Below are 12558 nucleotides of genomic sequence, written 5' to 3'. Positions count from 1 at the left end.
GACTTTCAAAGTTATCTTCTGTTTGCAAGCATTTAGTTGTTTTAAGAAAATAATAAACAAATCAATGTCTCTTTATTTGTTTACAATTAATTTATTTGTTTGTTTATTTTGAATTTATTTCCCTCTCAATCTATCTACAGTGATGTAATCTTGTGCATTGTTACAGAAACTATCATTTGGCTTTTCAAAAACTTGACATCTTTTTTCTTTTTTTTTTAAACTTGACATTAATTAAAGGAACACACTGGGTATTATTAAAACTCACAGACTCTGCCTCAGAATATCCAATAAGTATACTAACTTACTGTACACCATAATTCAGTATTCACCAACAGAAAACACAACTCCATTTACATCAGTGACAGGTGTTTTACGATTTGAAGTCATGGAAACAGGCTTGTGAGGTAATGTATATACATAGCACATCAACGTTTTAAGCTCTTTAGCATTGTTCACAATAACTTTAATCATGATCAACCATGCCATGATGCACTTTACGAGACACTAAAGACAAACAGAGTTTCATGGTATGATTTTATATTTTTACGGTCTACAAATTTAATGTAAGGTCCTTCATACATACTGTAGTACAGTCTGACAGTTTGAAAAAAGCATTTTGACATTTTGCCATAATTTCGAGGCAAAGCAAAATAGATTATATAGATGAGTTTTTGTGCACTGTTCATTTAAATATGACCAAAGGAACTTCAAATTTGCATCGTACAATACAGTTTCACATTGTAAACAAACAAACTTGAAAAAATACCGCAATTATACGGTGTCGCTCAAATTTGATCAGAATTGGTATATACCAGTATGAGTACCAAAGATCAACAATAAATGTTGTTTCTATCTGTTAAGTGCAGATAAATTCTACGTTGATGTTATGACAATGATATCTGCACAGTACAACCAGAAAAACAACAAGAAATACTTAAACCAGAAAAACAAGAATGACAAAAGTAATTAAGGTCTGAAACTTTAGGTACTGGAGGTCAACTTTAGCAACATGCATAGCAGAAACAGCTAGGCCCTCGTAGTTTGAGCATAGATAGTCTTCCCCCCCCCCCTCTACTGTCTATGGTTTGAGCAGGTCTGTTAATATGTAACAGTTTATAAACAATGACAGGAAATGACTCAAGGTCAGTGGAGTTAGCCTGATCAGTCATTGGCATGCCATCACTCCTGCACATTTGCAGGATTTCCCTTTTTCTTACCTCATTTGCACATTTTTGACATCGACACTGACGTGTTCATTTGAACAAACTCACATCTCATCCCCTGTATCTACCTGTACACCAAATACTGAGATGGTAGCTTTGGCGGTATGGGAGCCTTTGTGTGTGACGTACATACATCCGCACATACATACCCACATACATACATAAAGACATACAGACGCCACCGACTCATCATATAAGCTCTTTTTGGTATTTACATACAAACCAAATATGAGCTAAAAACAAAACAAAATCACAATTGTATGATGGTTCACTGGTTACTGTATTTGATAAGATATCAAAATCGTGAAAATGGAACTAGAAAAATACACTGACATTTATGATGAAATGTGATAAACTTGTCACATAGAGGGTCATCATCTCTCACTGCCACAACAAGCTATTTCAGAAAGTGCTCAGAACATGAACGCATACATGTAATTTTCTTTCCCTCACTATTCTATCTTTGACGAGTTTACCCTTGCGTTTGTAAAGCTGCAATCCTGCCTTTTAGTGAGTTTTACTGCATTGTGCATGCAACTGATATCTGCGCTAATTATGTTACTCTGGACGGATATACTAGAAGGTACTTATCCACATTTTACTGACATTTGTTCCTTTTAATATCGACTACAGGCTCACAAATGCCTGGAGCCATGCCAGTGTGCTATTAATCATCCAATTACAACTGATCTACTTCCAGGCTTTGGCAACAGGTTTTCCCATGACCTAGACCCCATTAGCCCGAGGTCAGGGGTCAATCCAACACATTGAAATAATCAATGAAGAACTACAATCACACAGCAGTGTGGTTGCTGCATCAGAATATGTATGTCACAAGCGACCAGATAAAACCTTTAATTAAGCTATTACATGTTACAGCCTCAGGATTAATTCAATTCTCTAGCCAAATTTTCAATCTTAAAACTCACAAAATATTTCAAATACAAGTTCACGACAGAAGAATCAATGCAGACATTGATGGGCAATGAAAGAATACATGTACCATCAAATAATAAATCAAAAAGAACATGAAGAAGGTATTGGTACTTTGAACTGCACCTTTCATTGAATATTTGCTTATTATCAACTCTTGGTTTGGACCAAGATGCTGCCCGGTGATGTCACACTATGTAAATGGACTAATTTTACCACGAAATGATGCTAGACCTGATGAACTCAAAAGTTGTGTGGACTGAAAATTCACTTTACCACCAAGTATTGTCTATCGAATTGATGCAGGTTTTCACATTGTACCAGCTGTGAGAATTCAGCATGTATTTACCCGTGAGTATACCTCTGTCTTAACTTATCATATGCAAAATTCCCAGGTGAAATCAGCAGGCAGAATCTAAATGATGTTTCAGGTATCAACAAAGGCAAGACACACAGTATCAGTTTCAAGACACTCCTCGCACGTGTTTGTGTTTGAAAACTTAGTGCAGAAATTCTAAAACAACAGTTGTTTACTTAAGAAACTATGATAGACTCTACACACATAATCGGTCACGTGAATGTGATGGGTTTTTTTTGGAGCAGTACAACTTCCAGTTTATAGTTTCAGCACATTTGATTTGGTATATAAAATTTTAATATCATAAATAGGTACAAGCTGTATGTGAAAGGCTATAATTATATTCAGCATTGTTAAAGGTTTATGACATTATTATTCAAAAATTCACCTCAAGGAGTAACAATGACATACCAGAGTGTTGAAAAGGCAGAGGTACGTGATACACACCTGGCTAATCGTTGCAATAACTTTGAGGGATTAGAAGAAGGCCTGAGATTAAAGCGGAGAACAATTTGTCTAACAATCTACCGACACTCACATTTACACAATTCACAATGCACTGTCTCTATAGGTTACATCTGATCACAGGGACGAGAATTATCTTGAATGGCGGAAAACATGCCTGATTACCCTTCTGGGAGGATTAGAACTGAACACTGTTGAATTATTCTTTGCTCATGTTGTCCAGACTTATCTCATGTCAATGCATCAATGCACGGCAATGGAAAAACTCTGACCAATGCTGCTTCTTTCCACATTGATGCACTGTAAACATAAGAGTTGTCGACACACCTTGTTACAATATCAAAGCTACTGACGTCAAGTGATGTCAGAACTGATTGAATATCATTTCCTGTGACAACATGGGGTTAAAGATCACGTTTCCATAGTATCAGGTCAGTATTGCTACAATTTAGTTTTTTCAGCATGAATTGCAAACCATGTAGCTAGATGTAGCAGTATATACTGTGTAACACTGCAACCAAATTTTGGTATCTACAAGCGCATTATGGGGTCAAGTGCATGTTCCTCGCTTTAATAAATGCGTAGATTCAATTGGTTCAGTTCCCATTTCATTAGTCTGAATGGTACAGTATAAATTGCAGTGACATCATGATGTCAAAGGTCACCTTCAATACAATTATGTGACACCGAGTTACGAAGCTACCTGCATAACAAATTAAGATGTCAGTCAGAATTGACGATACCTTGTCAAAGTTCACAATTTAGGACAGGCACTCAATACTTTCCAGAAATAACATTAATGAATGCTCTTTTTTTGGATAAATCTGCCAATTAGCACAACCTGCGATGAGTCATGCATTTACAGACGCTAGTTCCTCATTGTTTGACATCACAGCCACTTAGCCAGGGAGCGATAGCTGGATAGAGGAATTCTCAAGTTGGTGGGACCACCATCACGCAGATGTTAAAGTTCGCATCGATCATTAAAATGTACTTCTGAAGAGCATGTTATTGTTTTACCGGTTCCTTTCTTTTCAAGGCTGCACCTACATGTACAGTGACACAGGGGACCAAACACCTACATGTACAGTGACACAGGGGACCAAACACCTACATGTACAGTGACACAGGGGACCAAACACCCACATGTACAGTGACACAGGGGACCAAACACCAACAGAAGCTCAACCCACACAAGGATGTCAATGGCACCGACAACCTGACAAAATTTCTGAAGGACAAAATGTCTGTTATGACTAGTTCCTCTTGATTTGTGTCTGATTCAGTTCTTTAGAATGCACATTTCCCTGAGAAGATAATCAAAATTTATTGTTGAAATCAAGAAATTTAGAGATATAACATACAGCACGTAATGATACTCAAAATATGCTAATTACTGCCGATAATATAGTGATTTGATCTGTTGATAGGTGCTAAACACAACGGTGTTTTACTGAAATCTTGCTTTGTTTCACATTTCATCAATTAAAATTGTAACTGGACCAATAATTTTCTGACTTTTTTACTTTACCAGTATTCTTTCATCATTCATGTGCACCACTCTCTGTTCACCCACAGCCTCTCTTGTCTGATTTTGTCAATTTCAAATGATGTACTAACAACACAATAAACAGCCATTGATGACATCATCGTCAAACTATATAATCCGCAGTGTGATAACTATTGGTATGACATCATCATCAGCGGTGGCATTGCATTGTCTCTGTAATGCAGTCACCACCACGCACAAGCTCTGATTCACCACAATGTTTCCTTTTCTCCGACACCCTGACAGCTGTTGCTGGCTCATTCGTACTGCATGCTGCTATTCGTCCTGTCTGTACTGTCTCGGAATTCTAACCAGATACATTTGCCTTGACAGCATGCAAGTCTCTAGCGCATTGCCATGCATGGGTGGTGAAATGACACGTCTGGTCAGTGTCCCTGTAGTCTCCAGCTTTATGTACATACACAGCCTTCACACCTTAACGCCAGAATACCAATTACTAGTCTACTACTACACGGAATATTACTAACTGTTCAACAAAGACCTATGGTGCTACTGTCACATGTTTGTCTTCTTACATGTACATACATATACTCATTTTTTTGTGTGTATTTTTGCGGTGGCTTCCGTGGGTTTTTATTCAATAAATGGGAATTGTTCGTATTGGACTCCACACAGTAAGTGAGACTACCCACAATTCCCCTTGATTTGTGTGCTCAGACATTATTTGCTAAAGGCTTCTTCAATTTTATCAGTTTCTGAACAATTTGCAACTTAAAATTTAATTTTAGAATTATTGATTAAAACTATGGTCCAAAATTATTGATTATGTTAAAAATTCAGGAGTAAATTGAATGCGAATTCCACGTTTGAAGGTGCTAAAAATTGTACACTTGTCAAGCAGAAGTTATCAGCAACTAAGATGGTCTCATCATACCACCTGTCAGACATGCAAATTTCCTTTGTTACAAACATTCAAAAAAATCAATACCCTTTCTTTTGCCAACACAGATGCAACTTATTCCCTTAGTTTCCTTGAAAATATTGCATATGGCTGTCAAAAAACTATGTTGACAAAATCACAAAATTGCTATCTCCTCCGCAGAAAAGGGGTGATCTTCTCATTATTCACAGTGAGAAATTAGAGAATTATGATTATCAAAACTATGGTCCCAGAATTTCAAATATGGACCAAGCTGTTCTGTGTACAGAAGACATTTGCTTCAGTTCAGTGAGTGATCTCCGTGTGTACGGATCATGGAGAATTGTGGGTAGCCTCACTTACTGTGTCCCATTGAAATAAAATATCACATGTCACATATTATGATGACATATTGTATGGTATTTGCCACACAGCACAACAAATACCAGAGCACCGTTCATGTACATTTTGTCCAAAAAATAAGTATTAGCTCTACATGTAAGTGTTTCAGTGCTATACTGGACAAGTAGTTTACGACAATAAAAACTACATGTATACACTATTGTTCCAAGCCTTCACTTACAGCACCATAAAAGTGATATACAGCTGGTACCATATAAATTAATTGTTCCAGGCACTTGGTAGAGTGTGATCTAAATGTCACTCTGCAGAGTTGAGGGGGTACAGCTGAAATAAACATGCACTACTGTATTTAAAAGGACAATGGCGGGAACTTTAGATAACATGTTCATTATTTTCATTTATGAAAGCATGTATTTTCTTGATCCTCTCATTCTCTTGACATACGAAGTATCAGTCTTGTAATCAGTCCGCGATGTTTTTATTGTTTGACAAATTTATTCTAGTGACTGGTCTCACTACAATATTCTTGTGACAAGTCTCAGTAAAATTCACTTTTCAATGATACCAAATGAATTCTAGTCCGGACTTGATTAGCGCTGTTCATGGTAACAGGTTTGTTACTAAATATAGCTGCACGTGCACGACATCGGACACTGCATGCTTGGCTGTTGTTGCAACTTGCGGTCTGAGCTATGAATATATCTTTAAGTATTCATTTTAATACTAGCAGTCGCCTGCTAAGTTGTATTGTTGTCGTTCGTGCATACATAATTTCATAAAGTGTTATCTAAATATGTGAACCAGTAAAAATTATTTTTACACAAAAAGGGTTAATGAAAGAACAATGAGGTCATTTGCAAACATATTCAGTATTCAGTTTTTCAAAAACAACATTGGAAATTACACATGCACAAGTTGAAAACTAGGCATTGCGTGTTGATATTGGAAGTACAGTAGGAAATTGCAACGCATGTCACAAAAGGAACAAAAATTATGACAATGCTTCACATATTAACGCTAATGGAGCTTTAGTATCAAAGACTAAGAGGATCACGATGAAATTTTTGGAAACAGCTGACATATCTTTATGCTTCAAATTCACAATATCTGAAAGATCAGAATTTAAAAATTTTAGGGGGATAGATATTACGGTACTCTACCTGGTTCTCGTGATAAGTACACAGTCTCTCTATCCAGGGACTGTCAGAAGCGCAACAAAATTTACGTTGTATGTTTACAGTTTGAGAGAAAAGTATTCCAATGATACATCTAGTATGCAGGACTGTCCTAATTTGCATAGAGCCTTGATTTGAGGAAGTGCTGCATTGTTGAACTGGGTTATGAAACTATTTCGGGAAACTGGATAGCGGTCCTTCTACTTGAACAATACCACTTCCCTACAGACCTTGAAAGTTCCGAGCCAATGGGACTGTTTTTCCTGCTTAGTTGTCAAATACAGCCCGAATGTTTCTTGCCGTTGCGAAAAAAAGCACAACAAATTGACCAATGCAAATTGATTTCCTGTCCCTCGAGCTAGATTCTATACGTCACTAACAGAATCAATGAAATTCATGCCCCAAGGGTCTAAAACCTTCAAACAGGCCTGCAAATGACTTTGTCAACAACACATCGTTTCTTGAAATGACGTGCGCAATTGTATATTTGTTTTGCTGTTTCAGATTCGATTGAAAGTGTTCTTTCATCAACTTGTGACATAAATCTCAAGAAATATTCTGTAGAAAGGCTCAAGCTTCAAATCATCAAATTACCATTGTTAATATTTCTGTTCAGTGAAATGCGAGCCACTAGGACCTACACGTAAGGTGAGAAATATATATATCCCAATAATTAATACCATGAAATGGCCTACACAAGAGAGTTGGCTAATATCGCACAAGTTTAATCAGCAATATTTAACATATTTAGTACATACTCTCAACATATTAAACCTAACAAGAACTCATAATTACATACACTGTCTATTCTAACAGGTTTATGAAATGGGGAAATTTTACACCATTATTCACTAAATTTCATCTAGGGCTAAAATTTCTTGGGCAGCTACGATTTTTCATCATCCTTCCCCACCACTGTTCAAAATTATCAAATGCGAAATTCTTTACAATGTGGGAGTTATTCTGATGAAGGCTAACAAGACATGAAGACTTAACGATAATAAATGGGCTTAATTTCACATAATTTAGGAGTTACAAGTGACCCTGTCTGGCTGAAATCATTGGACCACGGCATTGACGTCTGTTCAAGTTTTTCATTCCGGCTTGCAATTTGCTAAAGTAAACACGTTACATCGATTTGGTAAATGCCCTTCATTTTTCAGTCGTCCACTGGACCGTCACCTTCATCTTGCTAATCCCATTCTCACACTCTTCTCGGACACTTCTGATCACGACTGAAAGCAAAATTTATAATTCCACTGAGGGTTAATCTAGGGACTCTTGGGTGTTGTAAGATCATATCTGTAAAATTCTTGACTTCATCATCCCTCCCACTTCCCCGAGCAATGATCAAGCTTCGCAAGGGTAAACCATAGACTGTTCCACCTTTCAGGCAGTGAAAGAATAAGCGAAATGTTAGAGGGTTTGGGTACTTCACATGCGCCTCTTTAGTCTTTCACACACACTGGATTTCCAAATGTTAGAGTCTGAAACTTTGTAATAAAATGTTTTTCCTAATACATAAAATAATAATGGTTGGAAACTTTGTACATTTATTACAATTGACATACATTTTTTTTGTACTTCTCTGCAATTTGTCATTCCTGACGAAATATTCAAATAATTGAATTTCCAAAGTTCAATCAGGAAGTTCAAACAAGATTTCTACAAATAAATGTCTGACTTAAGTATACAGAAATGGCTCACTGAAACGAAAATGTGGTGAAACTGCAATAAACATTGCCCACTGAAAACTTGATGTTAAGAATTGTACTCTACAAACACTATACCTTTACAGGGAAATTAATGAAAAATTATTATTCTGCACTTGAAACACAACTTGGAGAAAGTAACATCTAACCAATGTGACTGTCACAGAGTTGAAATTCTGAATGTTGCTCTCCCAGTCAGCCTGAATTTCTTGACAAACATTCATTACATCAGTCTAGAATCTGACCCTCACTTCCATTGAATCAATGCATACTCTCCAAGGTTTCCTAACTCTGGTGTTGACACTGTAACATTTAGCCTGTGCACCCCCAATTCCCTGTAAACAGATTCAAAATAAACATTGATAACAATGGGTTTGGGCTAAATCACGGTGGTGAAAGGGTTACAAGAACCCCTTTGATAATATTTGATTTTTTTATATCTTCCCTGCACCAAGGGAAGAAATAAAGGCATGCAAATATTGGCAGAGATCTGATCGATGTCTACCAACCCTCTCTAACAGTTGAAACATCCGCTCTTCATAGTGGATTTATTGACAGTAGCACATGAAATCAGGCATTTGGGTGTATGACAGTTTGCACCTACACTCGCTGTATAGATACACGGTGCAAACATATGGAGACAGAGACAGAGACAGTGAATGCACTGTATTTAGATTCAATCAATGAGCATGGCTGAATGCTGTCACCGGGCCCGACCTTTCGCAAGATTTCAATTCAGTAATTGCTTCTTGTTTATTTTCAAATTCTGTTCACGAAAGGAAAGTAATTCTCAAGGAACCTGTACTTTTCTGAACTTTTTTCTCATGAACAAAACGGGAAAAGAAGTTCTTGATCTTTACAGACTTTGCATTCAAGGCACTGCATGAGTTTTGCTGCTCAATTGTCACTCACTTGATTTATTGCAGGTTGGTTTTTCCAGCTCTTCAGCCAAAATGACATTATTCAATCTATCAATGACATCAAACATTTCGTGCCTGACAACCACTGGATACGGAAGAGCTGGGGAGGACTAATGATGTACCACAGCACAAACAATGTGAATTGCTACAAAATACAGACGCTGCTGTTGTCAATACAACTGTACTGACATAATCAGAGATTTGCCTGTTTGAACATATCGCATGCACTTCCCAAAACAACCAAGCTTGAAGTGTGTCAGTCATTCATTTCAGAGCAATGGAGTCGCCGTAAAGTTTGCATTAAATTGTCACAAATATTGGAAAAAAACCGGCTGAATGAAAAACATGGAGTCAACAATTAGTCAATTTTTTAAGGGAAAAAATTATATGGCGAGATGTCAGTGTATAAATGTATACAAGGAAAAAATGTATCCTTGTGTTCGTTTTTCTGCTTACTGCATTGGTCATTATTTTGCCAATTTCCCAGACTCTGACAAAAAGTGATTTTTTCATCACTTCTTAAAGAGTAATCAGCATGGTAAAATAGGAATTAGCTGACATATCAAGGGCAAGCTACTCAGTATATGACCTTCAGATTACACCTGAAGTGCCATCAGTACAATACACCTGCCAAAAGTAAGTTTGTTCTTATACTTAAAAGTCACTTGTCCTTTCACCACTAGGCAAGGCTAGTCTGTTGTTTTCACCTTGTGTTACAACATATTCTACTTGTGAACCTCAAGGTCATGTTTGCTGTGAGGACTCCTTCACAAAACCAAATACAATCTACCACCAGACATCCGATGAGTGATGGATGTTATGTGATAAGTGCAAGATTTCAATTCATCAACAGGGACTAATGAATCACCCATAGGGGAATCATGCTTCTGTGCTTCATGGACTAAAAAAAATAGCACTGTAAATAAATATCAAGGTTTCCTTTCATGGACTACCAAATAAACTTTTAATCTTACCAAACTGTTGTTGCATATCGTCTCTGGAACAGTTTTTGTGAGTTAAGTAAGACACAAACAATTCCTATTTGTACATGTATGTGTGAATATATTCATACTTGAAATACTTCATGTTTATGTTTATGATGCCCTGCTTTCAACGCTCTGCTTTGGCATTGTTCTTTAATTTCCTGTGACAACATCTGAATACTTAGGGTACAAGTGTATGTCTGTCTGTCTGTTTCAAATCATATACATATATATATATATATATATATATATATATATATATATATATATATATATATATATATATATATATATATATATATATATATATATATATATATTAATACACCCATATGAAAACACAGAAGCAGAAGATGGATGAATTTCTCTCCATCGTTTCACAGGGCGAGATCATGGTTTCAAGGTTGACAGACTCTCAATTCGGAGAGTCCACTGACTGAATGAAACATTACACCGGTATCAGTTTTCGTTCCCCGTGTTTGCTGCAATGTTATGTGGTCGGTGTACATTTCTGAAGTCTGACATCACGCCGACTGCAACTCATTTTGAGCTGCCTCTACTTCGGTGGCTTGAACGCGACAAATTAAGGATGTCGCCCTTACGTAATGGCACCGGCGTCTTTGATGTCAGAGGAGCAACCGAATGACCGACTGCGCCCCTTCAAAATTATTTCCTGGTACATTTGTGAGCACTTCCTGTAAAACCGTCTAGGTGTGTGACCGTGTGTGTGTACATACGTCAACACTGCGGGAGGAAAGCCCTAACCCAGTTGAGTCAACTTTTGTATGACCCTACATTTCAAGTTCAAAGAGTTCTCTTAAACACTGAGAGATGACGAAAGTCTTGATCACGGTAACATCAACGTCTAAAGCTGATATAAATCATTCAGAAATTACATAAAAATCAATTTACTGTTCTTCAACACAGGCTATGAAACCAAACGCAGACAGTCCACCAAAGATGAACTTCACGTCGAATCGATATCGCTGTTTGTGACCCCTCCTTCCATCACGCTATTTCCAGGTTGTTTACATCGGTCGATTGACTTACCTGGAGCTCCACAGTCGGCACATGTTTCTCCCGGTGTTCGCTGTTTTCCTCTCATAGCCATCCTCCCTCACGAGGGATTCACGACAGTGTGGTGGAACTCGGCGATGTTCAAAATAAAGCAACTGCTATCAAAGCAGGAAGTCTTATACTTCCAATATGGCTGCGATTCCCAGTCTACGCATGCGCATATAAGGACCAACATTGAAATAGCACGAGAGAAACAAAACCCCGCCTACTTCCGAAAATCATTCACGAAAGACAGAAAACGAACGATATACAGGGTATCGTCATAAGAGGGCGCACGCATCGTGCACAGTGATCGAAACTGGTCAGCCTGGTTTGGCATGCCTGATCATCATGGATATATATCCTCTCTGAATGTAAGGAAGCATTTGACTAATTTGAATTGGCAAATATTGAAAATTACAATGATTTCTGTCCACAATGATTATCATCCTCAGCTGGAAATCCGACCTGTGACGACCTTGAAAGTGCTGTCACTCACCTGTGCGATCAAGAACTTTAAAGCCCCATTAGCTGCAATTGTCAATGTATTCTCCAGAACTACTGCTCTGTTTGTAAAATACAGCTTCTTGCTCAACTACCATCAGTACCACAGGGTCATAAGGCGTTATAGTTATAATAAGAGTGTAAAAAATTGTAAATTTACGATAATGGATATTGTTGATAAAAATTTAATATTTGTTATTGTACACTTACAAAAGTACCCAACTGCAGTTGAATCCTGAATGATGATCGGTATTGATTTGTATTAACAACGTTATTAATAAATTTATTATTATGAATAGTGTTGATAAAAATTAAGTATTTCTATCATTCTTGCATAATTACAAAAGTACCAAACTGCACTGGGATCTCGATTAATGATCAGTATCTATGTCAAATTCATGCAGTTGTAGTACATACCCTAATATTAATGAATTTAT

The 12558-nt window shown here is 37.1% G+C and overlaps 1 protein-coding gene across 2 annotated transcripts in view; it reads right to left on the bottom strand.

Moving 5' to 3' along the window:
* LOC139144956 (ARF GTPase-activating protein GIT2-like) overlaps positions 1 to 11799 on the bottom strand; it is a 41510-nt gene extending 29711 nt beyond the window's left edge. The window contains exon 1 of one of the 2 annotated variants that reach the window (XM_070715792.1): positions 11612 to 11799. In XM_070715792.1, the coding sequence (XP_070571893.1) occupies positions 11612 to 11672 (61 nt within the window). In that variant the 5' untranslated portion in view covers positions 11673 to 11799. Of the gene's footprint in view, positions 1 to 6931; positions 7263 to 11611 lie in introns of those variants that run through there. The other variant, XM_070715793.1, reaches the window with a different exon arrangement.
* Between the last annotated feature and the right edge of the window lie 759 nt (positions 11800 to 12558).

Source organism: Ptychodera flava, chromosome 12 (genome assembly GCF_041260155.1).
Source record: "Ptychodera flava strain L36383 chromosome 12, AS_Pfla_20210202, whole genome shotgun sequence".
NCBI lineage: Eukaryota > Metazoa > Hemichordata > Enteropneusta > Ptychoderidae > Ptychodera > Ptychodera flava.
This window is presented reverse-complemented; position numbering and strand designations above follow the sequence as displayed.